A 22,933-nucleotide genomic window follows, 5' to 3' on the forward strand; every position below is an offset into this window, starting at 1 on the left:
TTTTGCACAACTTAATTCTGCAGCTTGTGGGCTTTAATGAATCTGATCCATCCCTCTTAATACCATTAAATATCAGTTCATTCTTATATATTTGTAGTGACACTTCTGTCTCTAGAATCACTCAGGACTGGGTATTTCCATGTTAATATCTGTGGTGGGAATGTGTTTAGAGAAATCATTCTGGAATGAGAAAATAAGGTGAGAAAAAAATCTGAGTTTCTCTGGCTCACCTCTTTAGCAGTCAGTAAACAAATAAAAGACTAGGAAGACTTAAAACAATACACTATAGAATGGGTAAACTACAAGAGATTAAGACCAAGGTAAATTTGGGGAGTAAATGAAAAAATGGGCAGTTAAATGAATAAACAAACAAATAAGTATGGTTGAGGAAGTGCTGGCTGAATGCAGTGATCTTCCCATATGAGCAAAGAAACGAATGCAATCTGGAGTTGTGTCTCTGTGAAATTAAAACACAAACACCTGGCATTAATGACAGGAGCCACATCTCTCTCAATGACAACCTGTATTTTCCACCCAGGCAACCAAAATAATGAATTTTAGACTTTGCTTTATTGAGAACTGATGAAATTACAGATAATCTAGAAGTAAAAAATGCCTTTGGGTAGAATGCAGACTGTCCCATTCTGTAGTAACAGAAAGACCAGCACAGATCTGTTAATGTGTTTCTGCTGCAGAAGTGCAAAGTTCTGAAGTCCTAAGGGAACCAATTACTTAAGTCAGGCAGAGAACTTACGGGCTTGGTAATTGATGGGGCTTGAAAAGTACTGAAAACTGCCCAAGCAACTCATGTAGGGGACCAACCCAGTTCTAGAGGGACTAATTACAGTTTCGGCAGCACACAGGAGTTAGAGAGTTTGCCGTGAATGGAGAACCCAAGTACTCATTTTCTAACTCGCAGTGTGCAGGTGTTTCATCAAAAATACAAACTAACAACTACCTGTACTCAAGCAACCTTCAATTAACTGACCCTATTAACGAAGGCTACAAGACTGTACTACATTTCCTTTGTAAATGAAAGGTTAACTAGCAATAGCACACCACAAACACAGGTTTATCAAATAGTTCATGACTAACATGATGCATTTTATCAGCCCTCACACGAAGCAGGGCTGATGTTGCTTAAGTTTTGCATGATTTGTACTGGCACACAAAAGCTGAGGTTATACAAGGAGAGCTGGAATACAACCACCAGCACAGAGGAGGTTCAGATCCTCCATCCCCTCAGCACACAGCCATGGAAATTATGTAAAACAGCAGCAGATGGAAGATTACAGGTACTGTGCTCCACATCAGTGATTTATTTATCTGAGTCGGTAGCAGGGTTGGAAACAAGGTCATGATTTAGAAACTTCTTATAACTACTAGCCCCCAGGACCTTTCTGCTTCTAAATGACTACAATCCATCAGTGTAACAACACTGTGAAGAGATGATTACAGCTTTAGAACACATCACAAGAGGATAAAGTCTCTAACATTTCATCCAAAAATAATTCCTTTTAAGTTTAACCACCCATGCTCAAAAGTATCTTTGAAAACTACAAGAGAAGGGGGCAGCATTCAGAAAGGAGACCTTGTTTTAAGCACAGTAAAGGAACTGGTTTGCCTATCCCACAGGGTGACCCTTCAGAGGTGGTGTGTGCCCTTTTCAATTACATCAGGGACTCTGGAATAAGGGGGAACAGTCATCTTGCACTTTAGACTCACCCCTGAAAAAAGAAATGTGGAACAGTCATCTTGCACTTTAGACTCACCCCTGAAAAAAGAAATGCTCTGTTACGAGCAGCATGTTACCACTCCCACATACTGTTTCTGGGGGAGCTTGATGAGAAACTGACATCCATACAGAACAGCAAGAAAATACAAAATTTTATGAAACTGTTCAGTTTGCAGATTCTGATGCTTCAAGCCACAGTAAATGCACTGTGCTGCAGCAGGAGGGAAAGAGCAGAGCAGAAAATTTCATAAGAAAAGCAGCTCACAGCCTTTCAGAGCACTGCCTGCAAGGGTGAAGGGGCCATCCCAGAGCAAGGCCAGTGCTTTCCATAGCCTGTGCCTCCAGAAAGCAGCGTGGCCACAACAACAGCAGGTGTGAAAATGAGTTTCTATTTGTGCTGTCAACAAGGCCACTGACTGAAGTGTCTGTGAGTTCTCACTGGTTTCAGTATCCTGACAGCATTCACAGCTCCTGGACTATCTTTAATTACACAGGCCTCAAGGCCAAGCACAGCTCTACCAGCAGAAAGCCATCAATTCCCTCCAAACACCTCCAAACCTACAGTAGTTCCAGTTTTGGTAACTGTAGAATACTACCAATAATTTTTTCTGGTCAGAGTTATGCCCACCTCATCCCCTGAGCCTGAAGCCTCATGAAACCTTTACAACAGTGCCCAAGTTCCTGCTCAGAGCTGATGCTACAGAGACCTAGGACCAGCAGCTCTTTAGAACAGCTGAGCATGGAAGAAAAGCCAAAGAAAATCCTCACTGAAGTTAAACAATTCTGCAGCATGGATTATATGACAGGATACCCACTTCTATAAACAATCCCAAGTCATTATTCTGAGCCGTAACAGAAGTTCAGCCCAATCCCAGTTTTGAAATGTTATTTTCCCTATCCCGTTTTTATACAAAATGACAGCTAACTGTTTAATTTAATGGCAAAACACTGCAATTTGAAGGGGTTCTCAGTACAGACCAGCTGTCAAAAGCACTCAGGAGTTTCACAAAACACACAGCCCAAGGCCTTGGGGTTTAAGATTTTATTTAGAGATATCCAGCACGGGTTGCAGCTATCATTTTCCCATTGAACAATGCTGTGTAGAAGACTTCAGCTCTGCAAGAAAAAGAAATTGAACACATTTAAGAACCCTGTAATAAACATTTAATTAGAACTTTTGATGGGCTTTGCATCATCCTCTGTCTGGTTTTGCATCAGAGGCCTTGACTTGCATGGAACCACACAGTTCTACATGCACAAGTTCAATACAAGTCTGCTGATTTTGGTTTTCTCCTCAGTCTAGGGTGGAAAAACCAGCAAACTCGTAAAGGAATTACATAATTTGTTCCAATTATGAGATTCCAGTGAGGATTGTTATTTCCTTTCAAGAACTATCTGTGTCACTCAAAAACGTTTTAAATTCTCAGACTACAGACAATATTGGGGTCCCAAAGTGGAATCAATTTAAGACAAAGTGAAGTGGGCTTTCAACTGGAAGTGGCATACTTGCACAGTCTGAGTCATGTCTGAGGCTTCCTTTATTAGAATCATCAGCAAGCACCAATTAATTTCTGTTAATGACCTCATCTCAACTGGACAGTGTGCCATAAACCATTAGGAATGATGTAGGTGGTGACATTGTTTTGATACAGGGCAGGTTCAAGAAAACTTTATTTCCCCCTGAGCTTTATCTGGGACATCAGAAAGCGTTTACAGCATCACAGTTTCTCATCCTGTTCTGTCACATCACACGTGCCAGAGACTCCCACAGATCACGCCAGGCACAGCTCTTTATCTCCTCAGGGGAGGAAACAGACATGGCTTTGGTTAGAGCCAGAAGCTGCAGGCAGAGAGGTGTGGCCTCTGGGGAGGCAAAGGTCACAAACGACCAGAGTGCAGCAGCTCTGTGACACAAACTTCCACCTGCTCACCGTCCCAGTTATGATGCAGCTGCAGACCACAACTCCTCAGAAGCTGCACTGCAAAAGGTTGAGGGTTATAAGGGTTTTTGATGAGGTCAGGCTCCCTAAATTCCACAGTGCTATGAAATCCAATAAAAGCAGTTACCCAGCTAGTGCAGCTATGGCCTGTCCTCTTCATTTCTTCAGGAGCTGGTGTCTGACTATGAGGAAAGGGGCACCAAATCCACTCCCAAAGAATGCACACATCATCGCGAGCAGCCGCCACTTGTTGTCCACAGAGAATGGGAGGTTCTGGAGGAAAAAAAGGGAGTTCTACCTTTGCAATCAATGCATTAATTCCTTTCTCATCCATTTAAAAGTGCTAAGAATCTCAGAGCAAAACAAATACGCAGTTTCAAAGCATTTTCAATACCTCTCAAGGAAAGAAACACAGTATTTAGGATAGTAAATAACCTTCCAGTACCTGAAGGGCACCTACAGGGAAGCTGGAGATGGACTCTTCATCAGGAACTACAGTGCCAGGACAAGGGGGAACAGATTCTAACAGAAAGAGAGGACACTTTGGGTGGATATTAGAAAGAAGTTCTTCCCTTTAAGGGTGAGGATGCCCTGGCACAGGGTGCCCAGAGCAGCTGTGGCTACCCCTGGATCCCTGGAACTGTCCAAGGCCAGGTTGGATAGAGCTTGGAGCAGCCTAGGAGAGTGGGAGATGTCCCAGCCCACGTCAGGGGGTGGAAAAAATGATCTTTAAGGTCTCTTCCAGCCCAAATACTCCATGATTACAGCTTGGGTGTGACCTCTGGAGGTCACTTTGTCCCCTTTTCCCCTCCCTCTCCAAGCCAAGGTGGGGCCAGTTTGCTGCAAGTCTCACGCAGTCAGATATAAAACCCCCTGAGGATACACATCCACAACCTCCCCAGTGTTCTGGTATTTCATCATCTTCACCGTGGAAAAATTTCCTCCTCTCAATTACACACGTAAAATTAACCTTTTAGACCAAAGGCTTGAGAAAACACGCCAGGTACATCAGAAAGCGTTTACAGTATCATTGTTGCCCCTCATACCGCAATGCTCATCATCTGTACCACCGCGGGGAAGGGCGCTGGCGTCTATTACCACACGATCTGCGCTGCTGTGGCATCACCGCGCCACGCCAAAGCCCACATAACAACAACCAGCCACAAGGCAGCCATCAACCCCCACCCCACCATCCCCCTCCCCGCGACCTTCAGCGGGCTAGGACGCTCCTGCCCACCTTCCCGGGTCCCTCCTCATAGTGGCTGCGGCGGATGGCAGAGGTAGCGAAGCGGCGGACGCCGGCGGAGAACATGATAGGGACAAGAGACAGCGGCCACTCGTCCGCCCTGCGCGACCTTCCCGAGCGCGGCTCGGCGCGGCTGACAGGAGCCGGAACCGGAAGCGGGAAGGACGAAGTGAGCTCCCCGTGCATGACGGGAGCTGTAGTTCCGCAAGGTCACGTGCAGCCAAACGACGGCCTGCGGTTGGTCGAGCCCCGCGCGCGCTCCCCGGGGGCGGGAGAGTCCCGCTCGCCCCCGCCGCCATTTTGTGGTGGCTGAGGGGCGGTGGGGAAATGGCGGGAGTGGGGCTGGCGGGTCCGACGCTTAGCTACGTCTCGCGAGCTGCACTGGACCACTTTTAACGTAGAACTCATGGATCCCGCTAAATGGACGAAAAAATACAGTAACGGAGTGGTCTGTGTTGGAAGGGACCTTAAAGCTCATCCAGTTTTACACTCCCCGCCCCCTCCAAGCCCCGTCCAGCCTGGCCTTGGACACTGCCAGGGATCCAGGGGCAGCCCCAGCTGCTCTGGGCGCCGTGTGCTAGGGCCGCACACCCTGACAGGGAAGAAGTCTTTCCCCAGATCCCATCTCACCCTGTTCCTCTACTAATTTGCATCCGTTCCCCCTCGTCCTGTCACTCCATGCTCTTTTTTTAAAAGGGTTCCTCTCCATCATGATGGATGGTGATGATTTCTACGTGATTTATTTATATGGTATCACTACCTTTAATGACTATATTGCGGCGTATTTAAAGAAACTTTGGCAATGTGAAGGGAAAGAAAGACCCCTAGCAGTGGTCGCATTTGCCAAAGGAAAAACAAAGTTACTTACAAAATCGGAGGTCTCTGGCTGTTTTCTTACATGGAGTATTTTAAAAACAAACTCTTATTTTAGGAAAATGAGTTTGATGCTGCCATCTCAGTGTTGCAAGGATGCAGTTTGTTTTTATAGCCTTTCTACATATTTATGTACTGTCAAAGAATAGAAAACCAGGATTTTTGTGCTCGCCAAAGTAATGCTTTAATAAAAACAGGTTAAAATGCCTTTGAGAAGTGAGGCTTAATTACATCAGTTGATGGTCCTTGACCATTAGTAGGTGAAGTAGAACCCTAGGACACCTCGTGTCATTACTTGTGGATCTAGTTGTGATTTCTTTAGCTAGTTGTTTTTCAGATTTTTTTCCCTTTGTTTAGATAGACTTTTTATTTTTACTTGTTAGAGTTTGCAGTACTTTTTTTTTTTTCTTCATTTGCTGATTCTGAAAATCTACTGAAAGATGCTTCCCTATTCTTGGTAACTTCCATTGCTATTCAGGCAACCAGGTCTCTTCTCCCCCTGTTCTCCCTTTCTCAAGCATTTTCTAATTGGAATGAATATGACAATAGTGCTCTGCAATCTGCTTTATCATCTTTATAACAAATGTTCTCATTTTAATGTGGCTCTTCTCGCCCTGTAGTGAGTTTTATGGTGTTGCTGCAGAGGAGATGCTGAATAGAGGCATAAAGATTCCTGTTATACATCTGCATTAGCAATAGCAGTTTAATCCTTGGTGCTCTGCAGATGTTTTTTCTGTAGACAGAAGCAGGGATCTCTAGGTAAATATGATAGAGAGTGGTAGAAACCTGGAGTTGTTTTACAGCTGGAGAAATACAGCTGAACAGTAAAACCTGTTCTCCTTCAAGGCATAAACTGATACCAAGTAAGTTGCTCGCCAGCCTCAGAAAGCCATGCAGGAGGAGTTTAGAGTAACAGATTCCGATGGGATTGACTGGCATTTTGGTGAAGGAATGAAAGATAGTAGCTTTCAAAGTGCTAGAAATAGGATGTACCTTAATTATGATGAGGATAATCAGGTAACAGAGCAGATTTTCACAGGAGATGCCAAGTGCTCCACTGTGTGTCTTTATAAAAAGGCTATCTAACCCACACACAAACGGTGGGAATGACAGAATTAATTACTGGGTGAAATTCCCTGGCCTGTGTCATGCATGGGGTCACAAAGGGTGATTATAGTGGTACCTTCCAGCTTTTAAATCTATGAATCTTTGAATCTAGGCTGCTAGTTCACATGCATCTTTTTATATCTACCTTTTTTTCTTCCTTTAAAAAAACCTTACCTTTTGGCAGGTTATCTCTTTCATCTTCAGTAATACATTACATTTTGCTGCTGTGAATATGTCTCAGTGATGAATTCTTTCAGGTACTGCTTTCTTACTCACTTTTCCCTGCAAAGAACGTTTCTCTCCTTGAGCTAGATGCCAAAAAATGCAAATAAGAAGAACCACGGGTAGCTAAGGAAAGTAATGCACAGGATCTGTCTTTTGTGATCTTGATGGAAGAAAGAAGCATAGAAAGGTTAGGGTGTGTTTTACAAAATACACAGGGCCCTACTTTGGGGCTTGAAACTGCCAATCACTGAGATACAGTGAGAGAACCAAGATAAAAGTCATACTGGCTTTTTGAATCCTCTTTTATGAGTAAGTGAACAGCTGTTTTTAAATGCTGGAATTACGTATAATCAAGTTCAGATGTGTGTACTTCATGAAAGCTTTTTATTAATAGCATAAACTCCCTAAATTGTTTTGCTACTGTCATGGACAGAGCGCTCAGGAGACAAAATGATCATCATAGATGACACAAAACCATTGTTTTTCTGTAGAAATTATCCTCTATTTCTGTTGACATGATAAAATATTTTGTCTAGCATTCATCTTAGGAATTAACCTCCCTTCAGGCATAAGGTCAGGTATTAACCACAAGATTAAGAAATTGTTAAGTGCTAAGTAATAAAAGAGAAAGGGTGAGTAGAAGCTGCGAGACATTTTATAATGGATATTTAATGACACGTTTTTTGGCAAACATACGGGTTAACAAAAATTTCTCTGATAGAATAATTCGTCAGTCAGTCTAATTTCACAACTGTAGAAGTATGCCTTTCATAAGAATGATTACTTTGCCTTATTTGTGATAATGGCTTTCTCCCACAAAGTAGGTATTCTGAAATATAAAAGCATGTTACAGATGTAAAATAAACAGTTAATAGTATTAAAAATAACGTGTGGATTTTCTAAAAGAGGTGTTGGTATGTGAAGCATTTGTATTTAGCACAAATACACCTTGAAAACCTTGAAATGAAATACAGATAATGTTAGTTTAAAAGAGTTATTAGTCACCGAAGATACTTACCTTGGTTCCAGAGAGCCCACCTAAGTCTCAGGAAAGTGGAGTAGTAAAAGGAATTGTCCTTTGGAAGCAGTTACAGAGTTGCTGCAGACATTGATAGCCATAGGATGGCCGTGGGAGAAGGTTGTTAGGAGAAGTAGCATCTTTTATTCTCCCATGATAGTTGTTAAAACCAGTCAAGCTTCCAAATGTGCAAGCCTTCCTTAAGGTGTGAAACTGAGTTACTTCCAAAGGTAAACATGCACTGAAAATAATTTTTCAGGATGCAGTTCAAGGGACACTTTCTTCCCTCAGCTGTTCTTTGGAGTGGATAATTTCACAGATCTAGTTCAGGGTGTAGTGGCAGAAAGTCTTAACTGGCCCACAGAAAGGTGTGAAACAGTTCTAGCATTAAGAAGGAATTTTAATAGAATTAGTGCTTTTCTTGGCAGCAACATCAGTTATATTGGCAAAAAGATCTTGTCCAACTATTGCTTTACTGGTGAATACATACGTATTATTTGTTATTAGGGCATGAGAAAATTATTACATGAGAGAAATCAAATTCTTTCCCAAGCCCCAGACTGCTAATGCCTAATGCATTTATTAATGGTATTAATGGATCATCCTTGATGATATTGAAGATAAGGTGGTAGGTATTAAAATATTACGCACTTAAAAAGATTTCAGTGTATCATGGTATATTATAAACAAGAGGATAAAGTAGATGGAAGTTTCTTTTTGTACTGCAATACCTTTATGTGCAAACGTCTTCCTGACAATCTACTGTTGTCATTTTGTCAGCCACCACTCCACAATTTGTCTTTAAGACTGTGTAATTACCATTTTTAACCTTTTACCGTTAACATGCTAACATGAGAGTTAACATCTGCAGCTCAAGTTACTGTTCTCCAGCTGAATTAAAATACTGTGATGTTTGCACCTGTTTGAAACCCAAGAGTGGACCTGTGCATCCAGATTTGGCCTGGTAGCTCTGGTTGTATCATTTGGTTTGCTATTAGGATTGCAGGGGGAAGTAATACAGTACTTGTGGAATTCATACTTCTAAGTCATCGTGAATATAAAAGTGCTGCAGGAACTTTTCTGCTGTGACTCTGCTTATTAGTGTCATTTTTTAGTGAAAAACACGGGTAGTATGAAGAGTTGAGGACGGATTTATAGATTGTTATGCATGAAAGCAGCTGTAGCTGGATGTGCATAGTGACAAAATTACAGTTTTGGCAATGTACCTATATAAATTTATTTTCACATTATGTGAAATAGCTCAAAAAATACCCTTCATGTAAATGATTCCTTATGAAAGCAGAGTCTCGTTTGTACTAACTAACTGTATTTCAGCAGCTGAAATAAGTGTCTAACAATAATATTTTACCCTGAAAGAATTACTTTTTTTCATTAAACTTTTGCAGCATTAATTAAATCTCCCTAAAGTCTGTTTAAAATATGTAAGGGAAGGTTGGTTACACAGAACCTACTCTGGAGGCTCCATGAGAATACAGCACTTGCACAGTGAGTAAGAGCCACTTTGCATTATTTATTTTTTCTTCATGTCTTTCTCTAAAATGGAGTGTGTAAAGCTCTGTATTTTTATCATAGACACCAAGACAGTTGGTTTGCAGTTACAGCAAGCAGCATTATAATTACTTGCATTTTCAACTATCTCACTGTAACAGCCATTGCTTGGTTGCTAAAGCTTGTGCTTGAAGGAGCTCTTTGAGTGTAGGAATATCTTAGGAGCCTTGAAATCACAATTTTTCCTTGCAGGTGCAATACTCAATTTACTTGGTGGTAAAACCAAAAAATACCCTAAATTTTTCGGCCCTATTTGTGCTTATTTTTTCTATAGTTTAAAATGGGATTTTTTTTTTTAAGTCTTCTGATTGGTTTCTCCACCAAGAGGACAGGATGTGGTTGAGAATATGCAAGGGAGTAAAAAAAGAGCCCTCAAAACACGGTTATGCTAATATACATATGATATATATGATTCACATACTTGTTACATATTGTTTTATGGCTGTTTCCCTCTTTATAATTCTTCAGTCATGCACAAGCCTTTTTAATGTATTTGTATTCCTATATTTATTTGTAAAATCTTCCACTGATGCCTTGTTTCCAGCTGTTCACAGCTATACACACTGTTACCCTGACTGAGGTAAGTGAAAGACTTGCCTGTGTCTTAGTTTAAAAAAACCTTACAATTGAGCATTTTTGTTCTCCCTTAATCTTGGAAAGAAGTGCTGATAGGTAGAGCTCCATTTAATAACAGCAGTGTTGTCAACTGGGTATTAGTTGTTTACAAAGCCATGACAGATATTGTGAACATTTCCTAAAGAAATGCATTCTTTACAGTAGGCTAAAATTTGTGATATGTTGGGCTAACCCATAAATGCAGCTGAGTTTTGAAGGAGGTATTTAACCTATCCAGTTTGTTTTTTTTTTTTTTTTTACAAGTTAAAAAGACCAAATCACTCTCAAATTACCAAGTCGGCAATTAATTGGAAAGGGCTTGTTTGTGTAGACAAGGTGTACTGCTGTATATGTGGTAGAGTGATGTGCTAAGCTATCAAGTTTCTATAATTTCTGTGAAAAGAGGTGACCAAGCACAAAACCCAAAAATTGAGAAGCACTTGCCTGGTGTGGTATTTTTTTCAGTCACTGTAGGTATGCTCTGGGTGATTCCCAGTGCTCAGAGTTTCTGTGAGAAGACAATGTCAAAAGAAATACAACAATTAGAGAGAAATAAAGGTAGAAGGAGGAAGGCTTTTCTATTAGGTACTTTTTATGCAAAAAATCACTTTTAACTATCAGAGATCAATTTGCATTCCTCTATAACTTACTGTAACGATGTAATTACACCTCTGTTTACTATTGTTTTAAGTACTTTGACAGAACACTTTCTGGACTGATGTTTCCAGCAACTTCTAGTTGGCCATAAGCAAGAGCTCTCCGTATTATTACTTTCTCTTTCTAAATATAGCAGATGGTTTAGCTGATAAGCAAGTATTGCTCTAATTTTTCTTGTTTATATGTTGTTAGACTATAAATTCACTTGTGACAACAGCTTTTAACTGTGTCTTTTACAACAAGGATGCCTGCCAGGGTGGTTACTGCTGACTTACCATGATGAAAGAACAGTAACTGGTGTTTTTACAATCCATTCCCAGGTACTGTAGGCAGACACACCAGTGTTGACAGGAGGTGAAATTGTGTAATTTAAATTTTGACATCATTGAGGGTATAAAAATGATTTATTGTCTTAGTTCTCAGAGCTCAAAGGTGGAACTTCTGAAGTTCCTGAAAATACCTGCAGGTGCAGTAGTTCATGGAACCTGATGACGTGCACCCTCAGGTCCTGAGGGAACTGGATAGTATTCACCCTCCTGTAAATACATCATAAGAAACTATGCACATTTCTTCAAATATTTTGATTCATTAGTAACATTCCAGTTCAGTGTAGCTGTTTTATTTACACATGAGCCTGTCAGCTCCTCCAGTGACCTGTTCACTGATTTCTCCTCTAAACTTAGTTTTTCAAAATGTTTTTGTAATATGCTGGTTAAATAGAAGTGTCACCTATCAGTGACCATTATCATGAAATATTAACTATTTGAAATGTTGAATGTGAAGTCTGCTGGTGGTCTCTGGTTTATATTCATTGCGCATCAACATTATCATCTTTGTTTATGAGGTCAGCAAGGAGCTAATGTCTGCCAAAGCACAGACACTTTTTGTGTCAGAACTGGCTGTTTGGTCAGCAGCCAATGCTGAAAGGGCAGTGAATATTTAAGTCTTGGACTTGGTTATGAGTTTTCTATGTAATTCAGGCTGTACTGACTCACTCACGTTAAATATGACCTTAAAATGAAGTGACAGTGATGAGGACTCACACCATCTTCATTACAAACACTAACAAGGTCACTGTGCTGCAAAGTCTGGAGTCGAGTTTTATCAGTCAAATGAGCAAGATGAGTAGGAGGAAGTATTTTACTAATACACTTTTCATAGTGGGATAACCAGAAGATTTATTTCATAGAATGGCATTTTCAAAATGTTTTCACCTGCTGCCTTACCATAGGTTACTGAGTATCCACAACAAAGTTTGTGCCAAGCTGCAAACTGCAAATGCAGCCCAAAAGCTGAGTAACGTCTGTTTTTCCTAATGGGAATCTCAAGCTAGTAATTTGCCACATCTTTTGGCAGTGGATCTGCTTCTGTGACATATCCAAACATTTTAGTGGAACATATGCTGGATTTTGATAGCATGCAGGTTTCTGTGCTGGAATATTCTCTGTGTGTGTTTCTCCTTCTTCACATAAAACTGTCTTTTTACTAACCAGTAGTGTTTACTTTGTCCACTCTGAGGCACCATGAGAGAGTTTCCCGCTGTATCAGGTTTATGTGGCAAGGTTTTGGTAGTGGAGGACTGCAGGATAAAGTCTTGAAATAGCCAGCCTGTGTTAGGAAAATTTACATTTGCCCTGCTTACCTTGGAAATCATGAACTTGACTCTTAGTGCACTCCTTTTGGCTCCTCTCAAGTCACCTAACTCCAAAATCCTTATGCAGGGTTTTACTTGAAAATTTTTAAAGATATTTTTTATCAGCTTAATATTTGTTCCTGAGATTAAAAAAAAATCCTCTTAAACGTCTGAAGAAATACTCTCTGGAATTCATATTAGTGGACTTAGTGTCATTTTTAAGCCTCTGTGGCTCCAAACTTTATCAGATGTTTGATGTATTTATCAGATACCTTGAACAATTTCTTTTGCTCAAAAGGTTATCTTTTTTTCATGTCTCATCTTTGTCTTGTTCTATGTCTTGAAGAGATGTGTGCAAAACCTTCCCTGAAGAATTTGATAAGTTCAGCAGCTTGTCACTGGGACCGAGCTCGCTCCTTTAAAATAGTTCATTTTATAAATGGCAATTCAATACATTTTATAAAAGGAAATCATTTTCAACTAGACATGGGGATAGCAGTGGATTTTTTTTCCCACTGCACATACTCAATTGCTTCATGGAATTTCATTTCACAGTTGGAAACTTGACTCCTGACTAGAGCTGTATGATACTGCCAATTTTTGCTTTGACTATTCAAGTGTAAAAATAGCTAACTTTGCAAGAGTACAGCATGTTTAATCCAGCTCAAGGGTGTCATGTTATTGTAGAGCAAGTGGTTCTTGTCTTTGAAAATAACTGGGCTGAAGTAATGGAAATGTGAAACAGAAAAATGTCATTTGCCTGAAGGTACTCAGGTTGAATCAAAGGTTATTTATTGTTTGTCTTGATTAGAAATTAAGATTCTGAATGGCTAATTCTGACTTAAAATTACACAAAATGGAGCTGATTGATGGCCCATTGTCCTCATTTGTTTCCTACTGTTCTAGTAGCACACACTACAGTTGCATCCAGGTAAATGCGTTCCCTTATGGCTCCTCAGAGGGGGGAACAGGGCCTGGACAGCTGGGACATGAATTTCTGCAGGGGATGAAGCTTCAGCTTTGGAAGGACAAGCATGTGACTGGGTACCCGTTGCTGAGTCTTGCTTGAATACTGCTTGTAGAACTTTTTTTAAAACAGTTTTTCAGATAAATATGCAGCATGGGTGGAAACATTCTTGAAGCTTCAACTCTGTGAGTGAGAATTCAGGGACAGTCTGTAGAAATATGGGGCAGATACGCAAAGTTTCTCTAAGAAACTCAGTTGTCCCACAGTGTTTACTTGCATGCATAATATCAGACATCAACTTAACTTCTCATACAAAATTTTTATCACCAGTAGCACTTTCTCCTAGATTACATCTAAAGTGTGAGAGTTGCACATGTAGGATGAGAACACAGAATTCTTGTCTCTTGAGACTGAGGGTGCGTGCCACAACTTCATCCCAGTTCTTTGCCTGTGCTCTGTATTTCTGGGATTTCTTTTCTTTAGAAAATACTTGCAAGGCTTATGACGAGAGCCAGAAGTGGTTCTGACACTTATTCTTTTTCCCCAAATCTGAAGTATCTTTCTAGGCTTTCTTGGCAGATCCCTTGAGGCCATTTAAGCTGTTGATGTTTTGCAGGATTACCTTAAACTGCAGTTCCATCTCTTGAGTACTTGATGCATGAACAGTGATTTGGAGAGAAAAGTAGAAGGAAGCAGAGGGCTGGGGCTGGAAGCAAATACATCAAGAAAGGATATTTGGGAAAAGGCAGATGAGGAAAGGACCAGTGAAAAAAGACAGGGGATTGGATGACGTATCCACGAGACAACAGCATCAACTTGTATTCTGTGCTACCGTTCCCTCATGGATTCAGCAAGGCTCTTTGGGTGTACAAATGAGTGATAGTGGATGGTTCTCCAGTATGTGCTGAAATGCATCCCAAACTGGGATTGGTTTTACAAGCAAGCTTGTTTTCATCTGATGCATCTGATTTGGTGTCTTAATAAAAGGAAGGCAGTGACACATCTTTCTGTTATCATTGTCTCCAAAGGGCATGTGAATGTTATAAGGAAATATCTGTTAAATCTCCTGGAATTAGAAGTGACAATATAATAAACATTTTCAGTTTTTATTTACTGTGCCTTGTGTGATATTTAATCTTTAGCCTCCTACTGAGACTATTATATTTGTTGAGAGGATAAATATGTTTTCACATCTGTCATTCTCTTTCAGTAAAACATTCAAGCAGCAAGTTGTTGTCCTGGATGTTGTGCAGAGGCCTACTAGTGTTGGTGATGTGATACATCATATATCATATACATGTAAACATCATACATGTGATGATAGTATGTACTTAAGATAGTTGTTAGTTCTTAATCATTGGGTTTTTCTGCCAGAATGTTTGTGTGCAAGTCCATGTTCTCTTGAAATCTCAGTCTGTTAACTATTTTTAACAATCCTAACATTCTCTGCAATTCTATCTTCCTAATTTACTTTATGGACTTTCTGAAAGCCTTTTATGACAATGTAGCTTTTTTTTTTTTTTTTCCAGAAGTTGTAGCCAGGATTACACAACTGTTCTTTGAGAGCTGGGCCTGGGTTCAATTCAGCTGATCACCAAAGAAGACTACATAGCCCTGTACTTTATTTAAGTCACTTGCTCAGGAGTCCTACAGTGGCTTCAGCCTTAGGAGGCTTTCCTTGAGAGTCATGTTTATTCCACGTAAAGCAAAAATATGGTGCATTTTCCAGTTTATGCTTGAATTTATGGCAAGCAAAGAAAGATGAGTTGTGGGTACAAAGTCCAAATCAAATGTAATCAGTGATTTAGATCTGAAGGGGTCAGCAGCAGGTCCTGTCTGTACTAATTTATTCTCTTTAATAATCAACCAAAAAAAAAAAATCTTACTGCTTTTCTTGGTCTTTTGCCTGTAGCTGTGTGGTCTTTGGAGAGAGTCTTGTCAAGTGTCAAAATCAGTGTCTCAGGGATTATCTAGCATTTTTCCATAGGAATTCCACAGAAAATGGAGGTGCAGGGAGGGTTATGCTGATGTTTAGTGCATTTCTTTATCATTCTTAATATGTATTACTCCTTCCTCTAAGTAAAAACTGCCTTCAACAATGCATTTAATGATTCTCTTTTCTAGAGAAATTGTAAATAAAGAAATAAATTTTAAAATCCTGTGACAGGTTTTCTAAGCAGTATTTCATGGTTGCTGGCTACTTGTTTGCTTGCAGACATTTTATAACCTTCTTAGTTTGACAGAGGAGACTAAAATGATAAGTTGTCAGAAGAAAATGAATTTTTCTTGTTTCTAGTCATTGGATCTCCTAGAGGAGGAGGAAAAGTCAATCCTTTATATGAGTGCATGTAGAGAGAGATCTTACAGGTCACCTTTGGTATGGTGCTAGGGCTTATTAGCAGATTTTTTGATAGTTGTGATCATCTGATGGCAAAGCTATGTCCTGATTATTTAGTGTAAGCACCTTACCTTTAGGACTTCCAAAGGGACAGGGAATTCCTGAGGAGGGCCCTGTGAGAGAATATTGACAAGAGACTGTGCTTGCCACAAGTTCTGCTGTGTCTGACGTCAGTTGTCACTACAGTGGCACACAAAATGAATGAACACATAAGTAACAAATACAAAACTTTCTTCTTAATATGGAATATTGTATTTTTAGAATCTTCTTGTCTCAGAACCTGGTGCTACAGGAAAATGTGATAACTACTGAGAAATGTAGAGTCCTTATACAATGACGTATAGAGAGTTAGAGCTCACAGAACTAATCTACAATACCACAAACCTTCAAAATAACAATTTTGCATTGATTTCAATAGGACCAGGATTGTTCTGAAATCTATCAGCCAGTTCATAACTCTATAGATTCTCAGGGCGATGTCTGAGACTCTAGTTTGAGCCCTGGAACTGATATCCTTTATTTACTGACTGATATATAGGAATAAACCTGATCAAGTGAGGAATAACCTGTACAGTTGTTTTTTTTCTAAGCCTGCAGTGTGTAAGGAAGCTGGTCACTGCTTGGCTGGAACTGCAGTTTCAAGTTTCTTACTGATCTTTCTGTGAGTTTTCTCCAAGCCTTGGGTTTTTTATGTAGGTCAGGAATCCATGTCCCAGCTGCAGAATGCATTTTTCCTTCATCCCATGGCAAAAGGAGTGGGTTGGTTTCCTGCCTCTGTTCCTGGTGTGGAGCCCGTCTCACTTTGCTTCAGCCTCAGTATGGTGCTTGTAGGGCAGTTGTTCACATCTGCCTGGAGTGGGTAGGGGCATGGGAATGCTATGAAAAAATCCAAAAGACAGATCAGGAAGTATGAGAAAACAGAAGGAACATCTTTATGTGTGAGGGAATGATAAATTAGATGCTGTTGGGTGTGTATATAAACATGTATAGATACTGTATATATACACTGCATTTGGATACAGCTATAAAAACATGAGCAGCTAGGAAAGCAACTTGGCTATTTCCTGACAGAATCTTTCTTTGTAAGAAGGTATTCCTTTGCTGAAACTGGAGCTAGAGAAATTACCTGGGAAAATGTTTGAAATATCTCACCCAGACTTTCCCACTGGTGTTCTATATTGTTTGCAATGAAATCGTACATCAATGTTTTAGATAGCAGAGAATCTCAAAATTGGTGACTTCATGCACTCTTTTTACCTTTATAGGAAAGAAATGAAAGATGAATGTTACATGACAGGATCTCCTTTAGTTTGGCTGAGTTCCGTTTTACTTCAAGATGACTTATTTTTAAAGCCTGTAAAAATGTCTGTGCTTCACAACCATGACAACCAGAAGAGAACAGACTTCCACTAGGACCTTCAGTTCCTACAGGGCATGCAGAAAGATCCTGTGGAACACTCTGTGGGTCATGGCAGTTTATGGCAGAGTATTTTGACAGCTGTTCTTCCCTGCGAAGTAGCAATACATGTATTATGACAGCAAGACTCTCAGTTTAGTTTTCGTTTATTTGCAGTTTGGTTGTATTGGTTGTTTTTGTTCGTGAGTTTTTGTTGTTTGTGTTTTTTTTAATCAAACACCAAAACTGTAAGGATTGTGCAAATAGTTTAAAGAGAAACATCTTGTACAATGGTATGTTGTTTCTTAAAAATATACATGGTTTTGTCTTTCCACAAAAGATGGGCAATGTGATTATTTTATGTCTGAAAAATTTTCTTACCCCTGTGAGGAGTTAATTTTATCTTTCTCTGGAAGATGAGTTTGAATTGCTACTTGTTCTAGACATGAACATTTGTTATGTGTGTTACCTTTAGTCAGCACTGGTTTCAGTAGGTTTTGCTCCTAAACCAACTGCAAATAGGAATAGGGTAAGACCCACAGGTTAATATATATTATGTTAATAATTTTCTTTGCATCAAGCAACATTCTGTTTCTTCCCTTTCCTAGGCTACATATTTGTTTGCAAGACCAACAGAAGAGATTAGGTCTGTATGTGCAGCTCTTTTCTCAAATCACTTTCTCATAAAGGAGGAAGAACACAGTTTCTGAGGTTGGCCTTTACATAGCAATGTCCTTTAGCATGTGAAGGAATTGGTCTGTGGTCTGTGCAGCACCAGCAGAAAGCCTCGGCTCCTGTCACCATCAGCTGGAGCAGGGAATACAAATGAGCTTTTGGAGAGGCAAAGGGGGAAGTGAGAATGAGTGAGGTGAATGTTAAAAAATTTAAATAGTAGGTGTCAGCTACCCCAGTTGGACTGGAACCAGTTAGGAGATGCTGACACAAACGGGATGCTGGAAAGTAGGTGATGATAATGAGAAAATGGGTGAGGTGATCTCTGAGCAGCCAGAGAAAATCCATGCTGAAGGACCTCTGAAGGTCACCAATCCATCAAGGGCCAACTAGCTTATAGATGGTGCTAACATTTCTATTGTGTGTGCAAATGTTGAAAATGTCAATTACTACAATGAGCAGTGCAATTTACTTGTGCAAAGTGATAAAACACTGTAGGGAATATCGAGTTAATATAATGGTTTCATTCAGCCATCTAATGAAAAGAAATCTTTCCACTCAAGATAGTAGTTGGATTAGACACTTTCTTTTACAGTGACAAAACAATAATACTAAGTGCTGTAAGAAAGGCTTTCGTAGGTGAAATGTAATTTGAATTGTAGTAGCTGTAGGTTTCCTTTAAATATTTTAGTACCTAATAAATATTCCAGCAACAATGTCAATGAATTTTAACAGAGTGTCCTGCTGGTGCTACTCATGCTAATTTACAAGATTTACAGCAATTACCATTCCTGAAAGCTAAAAAATAGTGAGTTATTTCATGAAGACATAAAACAAGGCCTTTGAAAACATTTAACAGGACTCTTAAAGTGAAATATTTGGCTCAGATATAATTTGGGACGGATATAAAATTAAAGTGCACTGTCATTCCTGACATTCATAAAAATAAATTATTATGTATTGTTTCTTTCTCTTTATTTCTGAACACAGATCAGTATGAAAGAAACTGGATACTGTCATTCTCTTCTTCCTGAGGCTGTTGGGAGTTTGCTGTGTGCACATCCAAGTAGCCCATTAAACCTGGAACCAGAAGAGTGTGTTTCATAAGTTGATGTTTGGAAAACCAGGAAGATTAGTCTTTTAAGAAACTGGAACTCTTTGTAAAAAACATATTAAGAAATTGAATTCATTTTTTATTGCTTCTTCCATATATTCTTTAGGCTATTTAATCTGCAGCCATTCCAGCAGTATCATATATGTGGGGACTTTTTAAGGGGAGGCAGAGGGATAGCACATGAGAAGGAGTTCATGGTGTCTCAGTTCAGAGTTAAAAATTTGATTGTAGTGAAATCAGTGAGAGAAAAATCTCTTGATTACTGAGAAAGGTTTTGCTTATCACCAACATTTGTGTAGAAGTTCCTTTAGAGAATTTAAATGAAAGAATTTTTGTATGCGCTTCCCTTCCTGATGCTTATTCTCCTGTTGAGTTTCTGTGCGTACCCATACATGTCTTTTCTTACCATATGATACTGGGCAAATACTGCTTTTTTTTCCATCTCATTTAGGGATCCTGTACTGACCACTGTAAGACTCTAGTTCATAATAGTTTTCTTCAATTGTAAATCCTTGTTTTTTAATTTGGTATCAAGCCTCTTACCTTCTGTACTACCATATAGTTCGTTCTCTCAAAATGGTATGGTCCTACTTAGTGCCATCCATAAATGTCATCACGCCCTTTAGAAACTTTTTGAAGATCAACAGGGAAAAAACTCTTGATAGGGCTTCATGAACGGGAATCTTATAGTTAAATAAATGTATATCTTTAGAAGACACAGAAGAGCTCTGTAAACTACTCTCAGTATAAATCTATATGAGGTGAGTTCTCTACTAGTGTCAAAGTCTCTGCTGAAATTTGTGGTTTTCCACATCCAAAATGTTCTTTGATCGTTTTGAGATAGAGAATTAAAAATACAAGATGTGGTAGCCTAGTTCCCCACAATTCCAAAGGAGGAAACATGAGAAAAGTGGCAGTGTGGATTAAACCATACACACACACAGGGTGTGATATGTAGCTGTACTTGTGCAAATGTAAGGAAAAAGTGATAAAATTTATCTCAGCCCCTGACTGTGGCCATGGGAATAATTTAGTTGTATACTTTAGCCATTTTTTTCTTCGGGTGTTCAAGAAACATATTTAGAGCTGCAAAGCAACAATTTCACACCATGTCAGAAAATAAACTGCATGTTTTTGTTACAAATTATGTCTTTTAAATAGGAATATACTGATAAGTACATAGAAATCGCAGCTGATAAATGCATAAAATGCTCAACGATCCCAAGCACAAATCCAGGCTGGGCAGAGCAGGGATAAGCAGCCCCAGGGGGGGAAGGCCTTGAGGGTGCTCTGGGGGAGAGCTGGGAGCCCAAACCCCCTGTGCTGGAACCCCAAACCCTCTGAGCTGGGCTGGGCCCCAGCGTGGGCAGCAGGGCAGGGGGGATTCTGCCCCTCTGCCCCCTCAGCTGAGCCCCCACCTGCAGAGCTGCCCCAGCCCTGGGCCCAGCTCAGGAAGGAGCTGGAGCTGCTGCAGCCAGGCCAGGGCAGGCACCAGGATGAGCAGAGGGATGGAGCAGCTCTGCTGGGAGGAAAGGCTGCCAGAGCTGGGCTTGTTCAGCCTGCAGAGGAGAAGCTCTGGGGTGACCTCACTGGGGCCTTGCAGAGCCTGAAGGAGCTGCAGGAAACCTGGAGAGAGACAATTGCCAAGGGCTGGAGGGACAGGACACAGGGAATGGCTTCCCAGTGCCAGAGGGCAGGGCTGGATGGGATCTTGGGCAGGAATTGTTCCCTGGCAGGGTGGGCAGGCCCTGGCACAGGGTGCCCAGAGCAGCTGGGGCTGCCCCTGCATCCCTGGCAGTGTCCAAGGCCAGGCTGGACATTGGGGCTTGGAGCAGCCTGGGACAGTGGGAGGTGTCCCTGCCCATGGCAGGGGTGGAATGGGATGGTCTTGAATATCCCTTCCAACCCCAACCATTCGGTGATTGTATGAAATTATGGTAATACACACCTAGGTATTTTTGAACTTGATGATATTCTTCAGAATTCTGCTTTCACAACTAGGTGATAGTACATGTCCACTTACATGTAATTGATAATAACATGAAAGCAGTTGGATACTCCTTCATTTTGCTTGAAAATAGAGATTGCTTTTTCTAAGAAAAATTGAAGTCTGGAGACTACTTCCATTTGTATTCTTCAGCTGTTCTACTTGAAACTAATCTTGAATGTAAGCTGTTTTGAATATTGCCTCATGAGCATGTGCTGCCATCATTACAGGAATTCCTAAATTTATGCATAATGTGCCACACTGGGATTTTGAAGTGTCTTTTGTGCTGTTTAATTGGACTGTTGCTTTCCTTCTCATTCTGATATCTATACATATATTTATACACACCACTGCTGTGTGTACACCTTTTCTTGCAGTTGTTTGCGAATGATACAGAACAAGCATCCCAAAAGCACATTTCAATTGCGAGATGAAAGAGAGAATTTTGCTACTAAGTTTTCAAGTGGTAGAGAGACAGCTGAGTGGTGCTCTGGCTGTAAGCCACATTCATGACTGCTTCTGGTCTAAACTTGAGTGTCTTCAGCTTGACTTACCCATGCAATTGCCAAATTTCCTGGTCATACCAACAACGTAGTCCAAATGCACAAGTTGCCTGCTGTTCCCTTGCTTCAGCCGCTGGCAGGAAAATCTTTTTTGAAGCTTTTATAAATCAGCTTGAGATTAGAGGATCATTTTTGCCATGGTGTGCTGGAAGAAGAGACAGTTCCAAGGTAGCAGAGTTCTTGCTCTTCTGGGGTGATGAGAAGAGCTCAGTGCCTGGAGGCTCAATATGTGTTGATGCTCTTTCATGTCAAAAGCAAAATGTGCCTCAGTCAGCATGAGATGTGTTTTTCCATCTGGATGGATACCAGTTATTTTCTTTACTCACTCCCAATGTTCAGAGAAACCAGCATTGTACATAAAGTTGATTTTTGTGTTTATATTTAGTCACTTTACGTGTGAAGTTACGCAGAATAACATAATCCAAATATTTTCTTCTTTGACTACTGAAATAATTTTAGTTTTGAAGTAAATCTGAGAAGTTATTCATTGGCTGTAAGCATTTCTGAAAATGCGTGCAAAATAATGGGTGGTAGGGTAAGGAAATAAAGAACTGTCAGAGTGTAAGAGGCAATACAAATAAAATTCTTATAATGGAGACAGAATTAATATCAAAGGCAATGGAGAAGATACTATTACCCAACTATCCTTAAATGCCCAAATCCTTATTTACAGCTTCGGTTCCTTTTTTTTTTTTTGTTTATTTGCATTTACATTTCACAGTTCTCAATAAAATTGTGTGACTGAATTGCTATTTCCAGCCTTAGCCTTAGCCAGAGGAAATTCAATTAACAGCAAGGACAGAGGAAAAAGATAACAAATAATTATTGCCCTTCCTTTTACCTTTTTTTAAATGTAGATTTCTATTCTGTGAAACTAGACATCAAAAAAAGATGTTGGACACTTGAGGAGCTTGTAAATAGCATCTCCAGATGGTTTGACTCATTTGTGTTACATAAACAAGGCTTTTCAATTTTATAACTGCAATGGGTCCTTTTTTGCTAATTTATTGACATGATACTCTTTTTTGCTTTACACATTTTTAAAGCTGTTATTTATGGTTTAAATATTTTCAACATCAGGGCTATGTTTAAGTCTTTATGTTTTATAGACTGGCTTTGGTGTCTTAGCATGATAATATACATTTGACTGGCTTTTTGCTTCTGGAAATGAAGTTTGAATGAATTAAAAAATAAACAACAGACTAGAAAATGAGATCT

At 40.0% G+C, this 22,933-nt stretch overlaps 1 protein-coding gene and 2 non-coding genes across 3 annotated transcripts; all 3 read right to left on the minus strand.

The window, feature by feature from the left end:
- Positions 1-2,762: 2,762 nt before the first annotated feature.
- LOC121662167 (cytochrome c oxidase subunit 7C, mitochondrial) lies at positions 2,763-5,125 on the minus strand. Its single transcript, XM_042023046.1, has 3 exons — positions 4,913-5,125; positions 3,803-3,948; positions 2,763-2,851 (listed from the first exon to the last, which is right to left on the minus strand). Exons 1-2 carry the CDS (start codon positions 5,105-5,107, stop codon positions 3,832-3,834), a joined length of 312 nt encoding a protein of 103 aa, XP_041878980.1. The 5' UTR covers positions 5,108-5,125; the 3' UTR covers positions 2,763-2,851; positions 3,803-3,831.
- Positions 3,431-3,491, minus strand: LOC121662212. The gene has a single exon (XR_006015232.1). It is a non-coding gene; the product is annotated as a small nucleolar RNA Z39 (small nucleolar RNA).
- On the minus strand, positions 4,680-4,742 carry LOC121662213. The gene has a single exon (XR_006015233.1). It is a non-coding gene; the product is annotated as a small nucleolar RNA Z39 (small nucleolar RNA).
- Positions 5,126-22,933: the final 17,808 nt, after the last annotated feature.

Source organism: Corvus kubaryi, unplaced genomic scaffold, assembly GCF_017639235.1.
Source record: "Corvus kubaryi isolate FWS band 111438036 unplaced genomic scaffold, C.kubaryi_AGA036_p1.0 37236, whole genome shotgun sequence".
NCBI classification, from domain to species: Eukaryota; Metazoa; Chordata; class Aves; order Passeriformes; family Corvidae; genus Corvus; species Corvus kubaryi.

What these genes read in the sequence shown, in the direction of transcription:
- LOC121662167 (XM_042023046.1), bottom strand. Translation starts at nt 5,107, where the DNA reads ATGCACGGGGAGCTCACTTCGTCCTTCCCGCTTCCGGTTCCGGCTCCT. An exon ending in ATGAGGAGGGACCCGGGAAG is followed by an intron (nt 3,949 to 4,912) that starts GTGGGCAGGAGC and finishes TTTTTCCTCCAG; the next exon opens with AACCTCCCATTCTCTGTGGA.